Source organism: Canis lupus, chromosome 8 (assembly GCF_011100685.1).
Source record: "Canis lupus familiaris isolate Mischka breed German Shepherd chromosome 8, alternate assembly UU_Cfam_GSD_1.0, whole genome shotgun sequence".
NCBI lineage: Eukaryota > Metazoa > Chordata > Mammalia > Carnivora > Canidae > Canis > Canis lupus.
The window spans coordinates 17,373,314-17,388,261 of NC_049229.1; the positions used below are offsets into that span (position 1 = coordinate 17,373,314).

At 38.3% G+C, this 14,948-nt stretch overlaps 1 protein-coding gene across 5 annotated transcripts in view; it reads right to left on the reverse strand.

Annotated features, from left to right (window-relative positions):
• Positions 1 to 1,332: 1,332 nt before the first annotated feature.
• The window catches only part of SEC23A (SEC23 homolog A, COPII coat complex component), an 85,371-nt gene continuing 71,755 nt past the window's right edge, over positions 1,333 to 14,948 (reverse strand). For 2 of the 5 annotated variants that reach the window (XM_038544555.1, XM_038544556.1), the window contains exon 20: positions 1,334 to 2,318. In XM_038544555.1, the coding sequence (XP_038400483.1) occupies positions 2,178 to 2,318 (141 nt within the window). In that variant the 3' untranslated portion in view covers positions 1,334 to 2,177. Of the gene's footprint in view, positions 2,319 to 8,579; positions 8,724 to 14,948 lie in introns of those variants that run through there. The other 3 variants (XR_005363161.1, XM_038544559.1, XM_038544560.1) reach the window with 3 other exon arrangements.

The following is a 14,948-nucleotide window of genomic DNA, read 5'->3' on the forward strand; positions in this document are numbered from 1 at the left end:
TACAGAACTAGAAGTATAATGTGATCTCATTTTTAAAATATTATATCTGCATGTATCTTTGAATATGTGTGTATGTGTACACAGAGAAAAAGACAAAGAGGAGAAAGGAAAGATTTGATTAAACACCAAGATGTAAATGGATATTTTTGAGAGATAACAATTATGGATGATTTATTTCTTTTTGCTTATTTCTATTTTCTGATGTTTCTACAAGAACTATGACTTACATGGATAAAAAGTAAAGAGAACTGCCAAGAAGAAAACTGAATAGCTGTGGCTGAAGATCATTTAAGTAGTGACCCAGCATTTACCTTTTTTTTTTTTTTTTTTTTTACTTCATCACTTATTAAAAGCAGGTGATAGGGGCACTTTGGTGGCTCAATCAAAAATCTGCCTTCTGTTCAGGTCATGATCCCAGGAGCTTGGGACCCAGCCCAAGTCAAGCTCCCTGCTCCATCCTCCCTCTCTTTCTCTCTATTTCTCTCTCTCTCTGTGTCTCCCTCAAATAAATTTTTTTAAAAATCTTTAAAACAATAAATAGGTAAAAAATATAAGCAGGCAATAATATTATTATGCTATAAATAAACACAGTAATAAGATTTAGATACAATTCTCCAGAGTCCACATCTAGTGCTCTTTTAAAGTCATCAGTCTTTCCATCTCCAACATGTATTAAATGAAAAAGCAAAATCAAGAGGCAGAAGATGTAGAGTATGCAACCAATTGTTCACAAAAGAACAGCAAATAAAGAAGATACATTTGATTAGCGCATGTGTGCCTTCAAGTTATCTGAAGGGTAAATAGGAGAGCTGTGACAGTGTCACCTGTGAAGAATCCAACTGAGCTGAGGGAGCACAGAGATAAACCTCCTCATATTTTTTGTTTGAAACCTGTGAGTGGATTACCCTAGTCCAAAATGAAATTTTTAGTTAGTCTTTTATAGTTCTCTTTTTCTTTCTCTTTTTTTTTTTGGGTGACTTATCTTTTTCATAGTGTATTCTCAGAATTATACCTAAGTGATTTGTTTGAGGGCTTAGTCTTGATTTAATATCAATTCTATTCAAACCTCCATCTGCATGATTTTTTTTTTTTTTTTTTTTTTTTTTTTTTTTTGCCATATCTACTTGGTCTCTTTTCAAATGTGAAAAGGAAAATGACCTGGGTAGAAGGAGACAGCCATATATTTCACATACTTTCACCCCATCCTCCTTAATGATAGGTTTACCAAGGTCAAATAGAAAATAAACCACAGTTGAGAGTTTGAAGCTAACAGGCATGTACGAGGCACATGTTCTCATTCATCGCTTTATTTTGGATTCAATATTAACTTCTCTTGGATGACAATGCTGCCTCCATTATTTCCCCATTAACACGGTGCACCCAAGGGGAACATCTGCCCAACACTAATGAGCTATTCACAGGAGCAACAAGAACAGAGTACGCTGGAGCCAAGGTAAAACAATTAGAGGGAAAGGAAGACTGTTGGCTCCTGACCTAAATTGAATTGCTTTTAAGAGACAGAAGCAGATTTTTAATTATGTAATCCCTTTGTTTCTCATTTCCTTTCAAACTTAAAGGTCAAATTCCCCTTTCAAATGCTCAGGGCCAGATCTGATATTATTGTGTCTGAGACGGGCTGCACTGAAGCCACAAGAGGTGCCCTGTTTAACCCAGATGGAGGCAAAGTGCTTTTGTTTTCTCTTTGCTATCGTCTGAACTACTCTTTGGAAGAATTAGTAACTGCTGTCTTTCTCCCTTTGCATTTCATTTTTCTCTCCAAAGAGTATTCTAAGAGAAATCGAACCTACCTTTACCAAGAAAAAGAACCGAAGACATGAAGATCTAGGATTAAGAGGAAGTCTAGTTAACTTCCACTTTTGCAAGACTTGACTTGACTTTGAAATTGCTTTAATCTATGCCTCCGTTGCTCACATCTGATTGTTTGCATTTCAAAAATGGAAGAGACTTTTCTTCTCTCACTCTTTCCCTGGGCCCTTCTTACTCTCCCTTCGCCAGGGCCTCTCCTCCTCCATCCTCCTAAGCCCAGGTAGGTCCATCACATCCACATCTTCCAGTTGCATCAACTATCTCTAATCTTGCTGTTCTCCAACTTCCTGCATCTTACTGTCTGTCCACCACCCTGGCCTACATCAGCTTGTCTTTCACTGGCAAGAAATCTAATAAGTGGGTAGCACTGGTTCCTGTGAAAGGAAAAAGAAGGAATTGAGGGCCAGCTGTGTCCAGAGGTTCAGTGTCATCAGGATCTCTGCATCTCTCCATCTCTTGGGCTCTGCTGTCCCTCTGTGCAGTTTCTTTCCCTGGCAAAAAAAAAAAAAAAAAAAAAAATTGTTTAAAGATAAAAAGGAAATTTGGCGATTTTAACATTTTCACTTGAAGATTGACTTTTTAAGAGGTATAACCAGTTGAGGTTACAATGTTATGGTACTTGAGTGTACTAAAGTCTTTCAAATCTGTTCTCTCTGGGGTGCCTGGGTGGCTCATTGGGTTAAGCATCTGACTCTTGGTGTCAGCTCAGGTCATGATCTCAGGGTTGTGGGATCAAGCCCCACCTTGGGCTCTGCACTCAGTGCAGAGTCTGCTTCAGATTCTCTCTCCCTCTGTGTCCCACTCATTCTCTTTGTCTCCCTCCCTTTCTTTATTTATAAATAAATAAAATCTTTTTTTAAAAATCTGTTCTCTCAATTTGAGGGCTTACAAAAACCGTTTAACGATGTTTACTGGAGCTTTCTATAATTGTAGCCATGGAGGCTCCATACCAGCAAACAACCTTCTACAGATTTAAAAGCCATGTCTCTAAGCATACTGTCAAGTTACTAATGAACATATGGTTAATTTAGCTAACAGTCACATTACCATGTATTCAGCCTCAAATTGATAAATATGCAGTTAACCCAGGGGGGCTTTTCTAAATCATGTATTAATTCAGTCAACGTTTGAGTATTTACTATGTTCAACTTTGGATAACAATAACAATGAATATTTTACTTATTCCACAAAGGAATTAAAGTAGCTTAAAAAAATTATATGATATTCTAAAATGCTTATTTTGTTTTAAGAATGGTCATTTTTGTGTCATTAGGTCATTTAATTCTCCCAACTTGGTGAGTTAGTTAGGAAAATTTTTATTATTGTGGAAACTTCACTACAAGGAAACAGAGAGGTTTGAAGAATCAGAACTTAAATCTAAATCCTTTGGCTCTAATTGCTTGTTTTCTTTCCAGGACACTTACTCAAAGTCAGAGTACCAGATATCTAATGATATGCCTGACATTTTTAAACACACACGAAGACAATTATAGAATAGTGAGACTATCGATAGCTTGGCAAGAACAGAATTTTAACCTGAAAATCCTATCTGGTGAGGATTTTAAGAAGAGAAGATGACCTTAGTTGCTATGCCTTTGGCAAACACCAATAACAGAAATGCAGGCATCAGCCCTGCAGAAGATACAAATGCATGTACCCTAAAGGCAGACCAGTCCTAAGGTAACACATTGTCTTATCTCTGCTCTGTTTGCCTAGCTTTGTCCTCTTTGCTCTTGCTGTACATGTCCATGTTTCTTTTCCTCCTGAGCCTAACAAACCATAAAGTATCTGAGGAATGGTGGTATCCTAGAAAGATTCTAAAGTGAAGTACTCATTCAGAAAGGACATCAAATATCCTAGGTGTGGAGTATGAGCCATCACAGAGTTTAATGACTGTTGAAACACACAGCCCACCATGTTGCTTCTAGGGAAACTTTTACCCATCTCTCAAGAATCCACCTCATTCACCATGCATCCATAACTTTGCCTCAGCACTCTATCCCCACATAGAATTCTCTTAGCACAGATTTAACAATTATATAAGGACCTAATATCTGTAATTCAGTGTTATTTATCAGTAATTGTATATTAACCCTATCTCCAACTAGAATGTAACCACCTTTTTTAAGATTTATTATTGAGGGCAAGGAGGGATAAAGGGAGAGAGTCTTCAAGCTCACTCCCCATTGAGTGCAGACTCCTATGCCAGGCTTCATTTCATGACCCATGAGATCATGACCTGAGCTGAAACCAACAGTAAGATGCTTAACCAAGTGAGCCACCTGGGTGTCCTAGAATGTAACATTTTGACATCATTTTGCTTCCTTGAAACCTGGCCCCTTTGTCAATATCTACCACAGCAATAGTCATAGTGACAGTCTATTACATCAGTGGTTTACAGTGAACCACAACATCCAATATTCAGACATTTGTGTGCTTCCCTCCCCACTTAGTTAGGGTATACTATGTGACTGATTTTAATCATAGAATCAGAAGACTGTCAATCCGCAGTCTAAGCCTTGACAAGATCTGAAACTTCTGCTTTTGAACCTGTGGGAGTTCTAAGTTACTGTATAAGAAGTTGGGGGATCCCTGGGTGGCGCAGTGGTTTGGCGCCTGCCTTTGGCCCGGGGCGCGATCCTGAAGACCCGGGATCGAATCCCACGTCAGGCTCCCTGCATGGAGCCTGCTTCTCCCTCTGCCTGTGTCTCTGCCTCTCTGTCTCTCTCTCTGTGTGACTATCATGAATAAATAAATAAAATCTTAAAAAAAAAAAAAAAAAGAAGTTGGGCTGCTCTGCTGAAGGGAAGAAGGCCCTGTCATTCCAGTGTCCCAATTTAGTTCAGCTCCCAGCTGCTCCAAAGGTTGAATGAGCCACAGGAGTGACTATCAGCAAAATCAACAGAACTTTACAGCTGAGCCCACAACACAGAACTATAAGAAAATTAAGGTGATTTTTTTAAGCCACTATGTTTTGGGATTTATTATGCTATAATGGATAACTAACACAGGAATTTGTAAAATATTTGTTGAATGAATGAATTGAACTCATTATTTTTTATTGCTTTTGCTAAAAAGCTGCCATAGCAACAAATGTGACATTAAAAACTCATAAAGAAACAAAATAAATGAAAAAAAAAAAAAACTCATGGATACAGAGAACAGATTGGTGGTTGCCAGAGAGGAGGGGGGGTTAAGGGTAAAATGGGTGAAGAAGGTCAAGAGGCACATACATTTGTTACAAAATAAAGAAGTCACAGTGATGTAATGTACACCATTGTGACTATAGTTAACAATATTGTATTTCATATTTGAAAGTTGCCAAGAGAGTAAATCTTAGAAATTCTCATCACAACAAAAACATTTAAATTTAAATTTTATAAATTTTACGGGGACTGATGGTAACAAATTATTGTGGTGATCATTTCACAGCATGTACAAATACTGAGTCATTATGTTGTGCACTTGAAACTAATGTTATATGTCAATTATACCTCAATTAAAAATTTTTTAAATACTATTCAGTCCATCTGAAAAAAGTTTTAAAAATAATAATGAGTGGATTGAAAAGAAGAATGCATGGAGAAAGAGAAAAAAACAACATTTCTTAAGAACATTCTATGTCCCAGGCCCTGTACCAAGGCATTTTCACATTCACATGTCATTTTCTCAACAACAAACCAATGAGGTAGATACTATTTTCCTGTGTTTTCTACTGATGAGAAAACTGAAGCTTTGACAAGTAGATCAACTTGGTCAAACACTTATAAAGTATAAAAACTTGGATTCAAATACTAAACTTTGTGCTGACAATGACCTTGTTGTTCCCACTCCATCATACTGCCCTCTTAGACACTGGTAGCCAGGGAGGTGTAATCATCAGCCCCAGTTTCAACAGCAGTTTTCCACGGCATCTTGAGCTGCTTTCATGACCCCATACACTCAAATTTCAGCTCCCTATGCATGATACCCTGAACTGACACTGCCTCCTCTTTCCTAAAATCCATCCCAACTCCCAGAATCATTACAAAGTTTCAACAACTCCTTAAAAGACAGCTGATTTCCCTTCAGGACACTCTGGATCACACTTGGGACCAGGAGACCAGACCCAATGATCTCTCTGGGCCAGATGTAGCTGTAAGGACAATATCTCCAAATCTTAGAAAAACAAGAAGAGAAACTATATGCCCCAGTTCAATGCATTAAAATGTATATCATTTCCTGGCACACCCATGGATACACAGGCTCGGTTAAGTCTGGGTGTGACAGTGAATAAGCATGCATTTTTTACAAGCTCTCCAAATAACTTTGGTACACAATCATATTTGAAAATCACTGTCCTGATCCATTTAAAAATATAACTAATTCAGGAAAAACTGGTAGTTTTTACTCTTCAAGACACATGTCATATAATAGTATGTGATAAATGATACATTTTTAATTATGTGGACTGTCTATCTTGACATCTTTAATTCACTAGATGTCATCAACTATCTTCTTTAATGTTGAGGCATAAAACCAGTTTAATATCCCAAAAGGTGAGTTTTAATAATCTCAGTAGTCATCCTAAAAATGGTACTGTTACCCCATAAAATGACAAGGTAGGTTTAGATTTGATTCTTTGAACACGTATTATTGCATCCTCACTATGTTTCCAGCTGATACAGTTAAGTAGGTTTAAGAATTTACATCTTGCCCTCATATTTCTCTAGTTTGCTAATTAAATGTAATGTTATGGCTTCCAGGTCAAAGTGGAATCTAGTTAACATTTTCCCATAAAGCTGCTCCTATGTTTGCACTGAAATAGCCATGAAAATATAAGACAAAACCTACCACACATATAACTTAGTGATCAATAACCTCATGGCTGGATCTTAGTGGGATCAAACAAAGCCCAAGGCATGTGAAAATGCACAAATAGAAAAATCTATTTGTTGTTCATCACGCCACATACTCTTTGCATCATAAGAAAGAAGCTGCTTGAGGAGAAAAACAATACAGATTTTTTACTGAAACAAACAAGACTTTTTATTGACTTATAATATAATACAAAAAATCTCATGTATCATAAGTGATACATCGGATTTTCACAAACTAAACTCATCTGTGTAACTAGCAGCCAGATCAACAGATTACTGGATGCCCAAAGGGTCCCTCAGGCTCTTTCCCATTACTACCCCAAACCCCCAACACCAGCATTTGAGCTTCACCTAAAAATCAAAAAAGATATTTCTATTCCCACCACCTTCAGTTCACTGACTCAGAGTCCACAAGAATGTAATAACCACTTTCCCATCTTCCCTTCTTGCTCTTGCTGTGAGTGTCTCCCCTGGAAGTGCCGGCTGCTTCCTTCCCTATGCCCACCACCATCCTTCCACTCCCCCCCCCATCTCCCCTCCCCCCACCCCTGTAGCCACGCCTTGCAAAATTGAAGAAATCAAGGACTCTCTGCTCACAGCCAGGCAAAAGGATGCCGAATACATCAAGATCAAGAAAAATAGGGATAATGTGAAGTTTAAAGTTCAATGCAGCAGATACCTTTATACCATAGTCATCATATACAAGGAGAAGGCAGAGAAACTGAAACAGTCCTTGTCCCCAAGTGAAGGAGCTGAAATGAACCTGGCACAATAATTTGAACTGTATTAAAAATTTTTTAATTCTTTTTTTAAAAAATGTAACAACCAGAGAAAAATGCAGCTGCCCTTTATGCTCCCTTGGGAACTTCTCTATGTGCCAAACACATTATCACACAAGACTCCCCTTCCAGTCCCCCAAAGCTCTGTACCCAGGCAGAGACTACAAATGCCCGAAAGAGGTGGGTGATAAGTATGTGTACAGAGCTGCAAGAAGATGCAGTGAGGAACTGGTGACAGCTGGTGGCTTCTGCTGTAGAACCTTGACTGCTGGGGACTGTAGTTTTTTGTATTATGATGCTTCATACATCACAGAATCAAGCATTAGAGATAGATGGAGTGTCAGTTAAGCAAAAGCCTACTTAGAAATGGGAAGTTAGGTTGAAGGCTCAGTGCATTAACCCACCCTTCTCTGAAAAGAGACCATAAAAAACATTAATCGCCTCTGAAAAGAGACCATATCAAAATACCTTTGGACCATATCAATACATCAGTACATTTTTGTGGAACATGTGCATGAGACAGAAATAACAAAAGGCTTCCTCACCTTTCCTCATGACAAATACATAGTCTGGATTCATCTCCCCTTGTTCAAGGAAAAGAAGGAAAACCAACATGAGTCTATGGGAAGAAAGTAGGATAAGGAAGAGAACAGTCTGGGAGAAACCAGGAACAAAAGACCTAACCTCTGAAAATAAACATTTTTATACTCCAGAAGAAAATTTCCAAACTCTAGCCTTTTAAGGACAATATAAAAAGACACAGGATTTAACAAAGAAAAGTGGGACAAGGAAGGAGCAGGTTGAAATGAGATGGCAAATGGTGAAATGATTTCAAGGTGATTGAAAGAAAGCACTCTAGCACACAGAGGTGTTTTGGTGAACAGTTTAATAATATCTACTAGGCTGATTATATGCATGCCCTATTACCCAACAAACCATCTCACTGATATAATATTTACCCAGGGAAATGTCACAGAGGTTCCAGGATACACATTTCAAGTTAATAGTACTGTATTGAATACTGGACAATTGCTAAGAGAGTAGATTTTAGCTGCTATAATCATATATAAAAAATGGTAAGTCTGTGAGAAGAAGATATATTAATTATGGGTACCTGGGTGGCTCAGTCAGTTGGGCATCCAACTCAGATTAGGATCGTGGGGTCATGGATCAAGCTCATGGGGGCTCTGTGCTCAGCGGGGAGTCTGCTGCTTTCTCCTCCCTTGGTCCCTCTTCCCAGTCATTCTCTCTCTCTCTCCTTCAAATAAGTAAATAAATCTTTTTTAAAAAAAGATATGTTAATTAGCTTGACTATAGTAATCGTTTCACTACGTATATGTATAGCCAATCACCATGTTGTACAACTTAAATATATACAGCTTTATTTTTAAAAAGCTTTCAAAGAATGTTTATAGCAGCATTGCTTGTAGTAGCAAAACCAGACAACCCAACTGTCCAACTGTAGATAGGATAACATGGTAGTATTCACAAACAATAGAATACTCTTCAGAAATAAAAATGAGTAACCTAAAATTATTCACAACATACATGTATGTCACAAATATCATGCCTTGTGGAAGAAGTCAGACAAAACATTCATATTGATTGATTTCATATAAAGTTCAAAAGCTAAACTACAATATTTAGGAATGCATACATAGGTAGTCAACTATTTTTAAAAAATGAAAAAAAAAAGAAAATAAAAGAAAATGAAGAAGTAAGGCAGTGTTTACCATCAAAGTCAGAAATGCATGACCTCTGAGAGGAGCACAGCTTTCATGCTTGGAATGAGGCATGTGAGGAGCCCCTGGCATGCTGCAGTGTACCTGAGCTGGTACACAGTTTGTTTTCTTTTATAATTTCTCAAGCTGTACATTCAGAATCTAGACACTTTTCTGTATGTGCCTCATATTCCACAACTTTAACAAGTATTAGAAACATATTAGCAGAGTTAAATCTAGTTGAGGAAAAAGGTAGGCTTGATAAAAGAAAGAAATGAAGACACACTTGTATACTTATAAAATACAGAGGTAGAGACCAAAGATGAAGGCAATGAGAGGGGAGATGATGACCATGGAGATAAAAGAAAGGGGAGGTTGAAGTTTAGACAACTGATATCCCTAGGGAAAAAAGTCCAAAATAAAACAGAAGGGGAAATCCAATAAATGATAACTGAGTAACACAACAGGTACTAGGCCAAGTACTTTATGAGTTAACCCACTGAATCCTTTTAATAATTCTAGCAGGTAAAATATCAACATCAGTTTCCTTCTTTACTCTGGTGAGAAAACCAAGACCTAAATTACCCAAAATTTTATGATTGTTAGGCAATAGGAAGGTAAGTAGTATGTAGAAGCCTAGAATCCCCATCTGTGAGGTACTAGTCAGTCTTCTGAACCATTACACCATGCTACCACTTATTTTTCCCTGCTCTGGATTAAAACACAATGTACAGTAACATTCAAGGCCCAAGTTCTGTGGAGAAAATCTTCTAAAGATTTAAGGAGAAACTTGTCTTGATCCAAGAATTTTATTTACTTTTTAAGAAAGAGCATGTGCATGTTTGTACAAGTAGGGGAAGGGATGGGGGGACAGAGGAAGAGAATCTCAAACAGACTCTTTGCTGAGCACGGAGCCCATGGGGCTTCCTCTGAGGATGGGAGATCATGACTTGAGTCAAAATCAAGAGTCACATTCTTAACAGACTGAGCCACCCAGGTGGCTCAAGAATTTTATATGCAACCAGGTTCTCTCACACTTGTGAAAGTAATAAGACAAAATTAGATATTTCAGAAAATACTCCCACTCATATATAATTCTTTTTAAAAAATATATGTTTGAAGACAAATTTCAATTGACAAGAGAAGAGGCCTAGAAGGAGGTAAAAATGAGGGAATCATAAAACAGAAGACTTTTTCCAGAGATCTAAAAATAACTGAAACAAACAAATTTAAGCTTCGCAGAAATAGATTTAAAAAGAAAAACTAATGTCACACATATTTTGGGGGCACCTGAGTGGCTCAGTCGGCCTCTGCCTTCAGCTTTGCAGAGGTGATCAAGCCCTGTTTTGGACTCCCTGCTCAGCAGGCAGTCTGCTTCTCCCTCTCCTTCTGCTACTCCTCTTGCATGTGCTCTTGCACTCAGTATCTCTCCCTGTCAAATACACAAATAAAATCTTTTTAAAAAAAAAAACATATTTTTAAAATGTTTACAATAATCTATATTGAAAAACCCAGATTCCATTAACAAAGACTGTGTGGGTGAGGGACAATAAGCAATGATAAGGTGGAAAGTACGTGAATCTGCCCTGCCATGATCAAAGCTGTGGTCTTACTCTCTTATGGTAGAGAAATGTAAGTTAAAGAACGCTTTTGAAAGACTTGGAAAACTAAGTACCACGAGCAGAATTTAAATATGTAGTGTATCTCCAAAGGAAGATAAAAGTAAAGAAAATGAGATCCATGGTTCAAAACAATGAAAATAAAGGGGGAAAAAGGGAAAATAAAACACGAAACAAGATGAAAAGTAAAACCAAATGTCTTATAGTCAATTGGGTTGCAGATTGTGTTTAAGAGCCCCATCTAATATAAAGTGACATAAAGGGATAAAAGTTAGAGGGAAGGAAAATGTATGAAAGACAAAGGCAAGTATAAAAGAAGGAGCAATGAAAATACTAATATCAAGTTAAGAGAGGAAGTTAAGACCAAAAGCCTTACATAGGGTTTAATAGGATTATTTTGTATCAATAAGTGATATGGTCCTTAGTACCCTCATAGCAGTCAAATGTTTATATGCTGCCTAGGATTGTATTGAAACACATACAGAAAATGTGTTCAGAAATAGAAGACATTTTCAGCAACTCAATAGTAGCAGGAGACTTTGATACAATCTCCAGCTTGACAAATCAAGTAGGTAAAAAATAAACAAGGATGATATTTCATGAAATACATAATTAGATCAAGTGAAGGGATACGTCTATCAAATTACATATCCCACCAACCAAACACCACCTCCTAAAAATCCAGAAAAAAAATTGGCAGTATAATTAGAATCAACTTTTAGATAACCAAAATGAGAACAGTACATATAAAAGGATATGATATCACCAATGAGACACTCAGATGAAAATATTAATAAACACTTTAAATAGTAAGCAATAAAAAATAAATAAATAAATAAATAGTAAGCAAGAAAGCATTAAAATAAATGAGCTGCACACTTATAAGAAAGCAATAAAGCAAGTCAAGGATAAACACAAAGAAGTAATTAATAGAAGAAAGTAATGAATAAGAAAATGGAATTGATAAATAACCCCAAAGATGGTTCCTTTTTTTTTTTTTTAAGATGTATTTACTTATTTGAGACGGAAAGGGTGTGAGTGGGAGAAGGGCAGAGGAAGAGAGTCTTGAGCAGACTCCCCACTGAGCAAGGAGTCCTATGCAGGGCTTGATCTCACACCCCTGAGATCAGGACCTGAACCAAAACAAAGAGTCAGACCTTTAACCTACTGAGCCACCCAGGTATCCCCCAAAGACAGTTCTTTGAAAAAAAGAAATGGACATAAAATGAAAAAAATAAATGTCCATAAAATGGACAAAATTCTGTTGTCTCTAATCAGCAAGCAAAGACAGAAAGTAGTTACAAAGGATCAGGAATTGAGATACGAGAACGTCTTTAAAATACAAGGTTAAAAGTTTTGAAAATCTGAATCAAACAATAAAACACAGTTTCATACTAGTTAGTTTGGCTAAAATCATAAAAATCAAGGTGCCTGGGTGGCTCAGTCAGTTAAGCATCTGCCTTGGGCTCAATGATCTCAGGGTCCTGGGATGGAGCCCCACAGGGGGCTCTCTGGTCAGCGGGGAGCCTGCTTCTCCCTCTGCCTATGTCTCTGCCTTTGTCTCTGTGTCTCTCACGGATAAATAAAATCTTAAAAAAAATAAATAAATAAAAGTCTAATAGCCAATGCTGCTCATGTGATGTGTGGTGGATGCACCAGGCTGGACTACTGACAGCTGCTTTCATTTTGAGGTTAAACAAAACTGAAGACTTCAGGTAGTTTAAGTTACTTTTCTTTTGGTCTAGTCCTGTCAGGGCAAAAGCATACAGGGTATCTATCTAAGATACAGGTGGCTAGATGCAGCTCCACATTACATCCCTTGCTTCTCATGGTGGCACACTAGAATTTTAGCTACCAGGTCAGAGAAGCATAGAATGGAAGGCTCCCTGATTTGTTAATATCCCAGATACATTAAAATCCAGAAACAGCTTTTGCTACTCAGGAAGCCAAGTTGCCTGTCCCTAATGGTTAGGTTCCATTCCTTGGCATTCTTGTTGTGCCAGCTCTAGAGCAAACCCTGTCTGCACTGCAGGATCCAGGGGTTTTTCATTTATGTGTTTCGGGGAATTTGTGTGCCAAGTGTAGGCCATAGTCTTTTACAATGTAATACCTACTACCCTGACAAATCTATTCATTTGTTCATGCATTCATTCAACAAATATTTGATAACCATGTTTGAGCCAAGCAATCTAATAAGCTCTGGGAATACAGAAACTGGGCAAAAATAACTGCTTTCAATAGGGACAGTGTGTTCTAGTGGGAAAGACAGAGTAAAAAAAAAAAAAAAGTATAGTATCAACGGTGTACTGGTACAAGCCATGGGAAGTCAGGGAAGACTTCACTGGGAAAGTATCTTTAAGTATAAGTATGCAGGAGCGTCCGGGTGGCTCAGTGGTTGAGCATCTGCCTTTGGCTCAGGGTGTGATTCCAGAGTCCTGAGATCAAGTCCCATGTTGGGCTCCCTACAGGGAGCCTGCTTCTCCCTCTGTTTATGTCTCTGCCTCTCTCTCTATCTCTCATGAATAAATAAAATATTTTTAAAAAAAGAATAAGTATGCAGTATCTGTCTTTCTGGCTCTAGCTTATTTCACTTAAAGAAATATCTTCTAGGTTCATCTATGTTGTTGAAAATGGCAGGATTTCCTTGTTTTTTAAGGCTGAATAATAGTTCATTTTGTGTGTGTGTGTGTGCATATAATATATATAACATTGAACTATTATTCATCCTTAAAAAAGAAGGAAATTGCAACAATACTGCATTGCATACATGAAATTCACCAAGATGGTAGATCTCAATTTAAATCTTTTACCACACGGGGATCCCTGGGTGGCTCAGTGGTTTGGCACCTGCCTTTGGCCCAGGGCGCGATCCTGGAGTCCCAGGATCGAGTCCCGCATCGGGCTCCCTGCATGGAGCCTGCTTCTCCCTCTGCCTGTGTCTCTGCCTCTCTCTCTCTCTCTCTCTCTCTCTCTGTCTATCATAAATAAATAAATAAATCTTTTAAAAAATAATAAATCTTTTACCACACACGCAGATACAAAATGGTAACTATCTAGAGATGGTGGATAAATTACTTAGCTAGATGGTGATGATCTTTTCACAATGTATACAGATATCAAAGCATCATGTTGCACACCTCAAAAACATTCAATTTTTATATATCAAACACACTCAATAAAGTTCTTAAAAAATAAAGAATGCGAATTTCCTAGCTACAGTAAGATACCTCTGAGCACAGGCCACTTGTCTCCTGTCCCTTCCCACAAGCAATCTCCAGGTAGTCCCACCACTTCCACTACCCTCCTCCAAGCATCAGTCGTCTTGCCTGAATGAGCACAAGTCCTTCCCATCTATCCTTCCCCATTGATTACATCCAGCCTTACCACCCTTCAGACTTTTCTGCTCAGATCAAACCGTGCCCTTCAAAATCTGACTCCCATCCATCTTACTAGCTTTATCTACTGTATTTTCCCAGTGTATTAATTGGAAGAAGAAATTACCCAATTGAAATGACCCCCCCCCCTACACTCTTGCCAGAGAATTTCTCATAAGAGTTTCTTGCAGGTCCCAATGTTCTCTTTGCTACACATGTCTGACATAGTACCAGAGCCTGGGAATGTGATGTACACTCTCAGTGGTCATGACAGTGCTGATGGCAACAATAGTGGGGGAAATGGACTATATCTCCATTAAAAAATAAGGAAATCAGGGATCCCTGGGTGGCGCAGCGGTTTGGCGCCTGCCTTTGGCCCAGGGCGCGATCCTGGAGACCTGGGATCAAATCCCACATCGGGCTCCCGGTGCATGGAGCCTGCTTCTCCCTCTGCCTGTGTCTCTGCCTCTCTCTCTCTCTCACTGTGTGCCTATCATTAAAAAAAAAATAAAATAAAATAAGGAAATCAGGAGCCTGGGAAGAGAGGAAAGTAGGGGATGGGTAATAGTAAAAGAGGGAGATTTAGGACATGAGTGTGAGGCCTTGTGTCTCGACCCAGCATCATCAAAGTGCTTAGTGAGGGGATAAGTCATAGAGATCCAAGTAAGTGTAAATGCCCAGCCAAAAGAGGCTTGTTTGGGGGCGCCTGGGTGGCTCAGTCAGTTAAGCCTCTGACTCAGCTCAGGTCATGATCTCAGGGTCCTGGGAT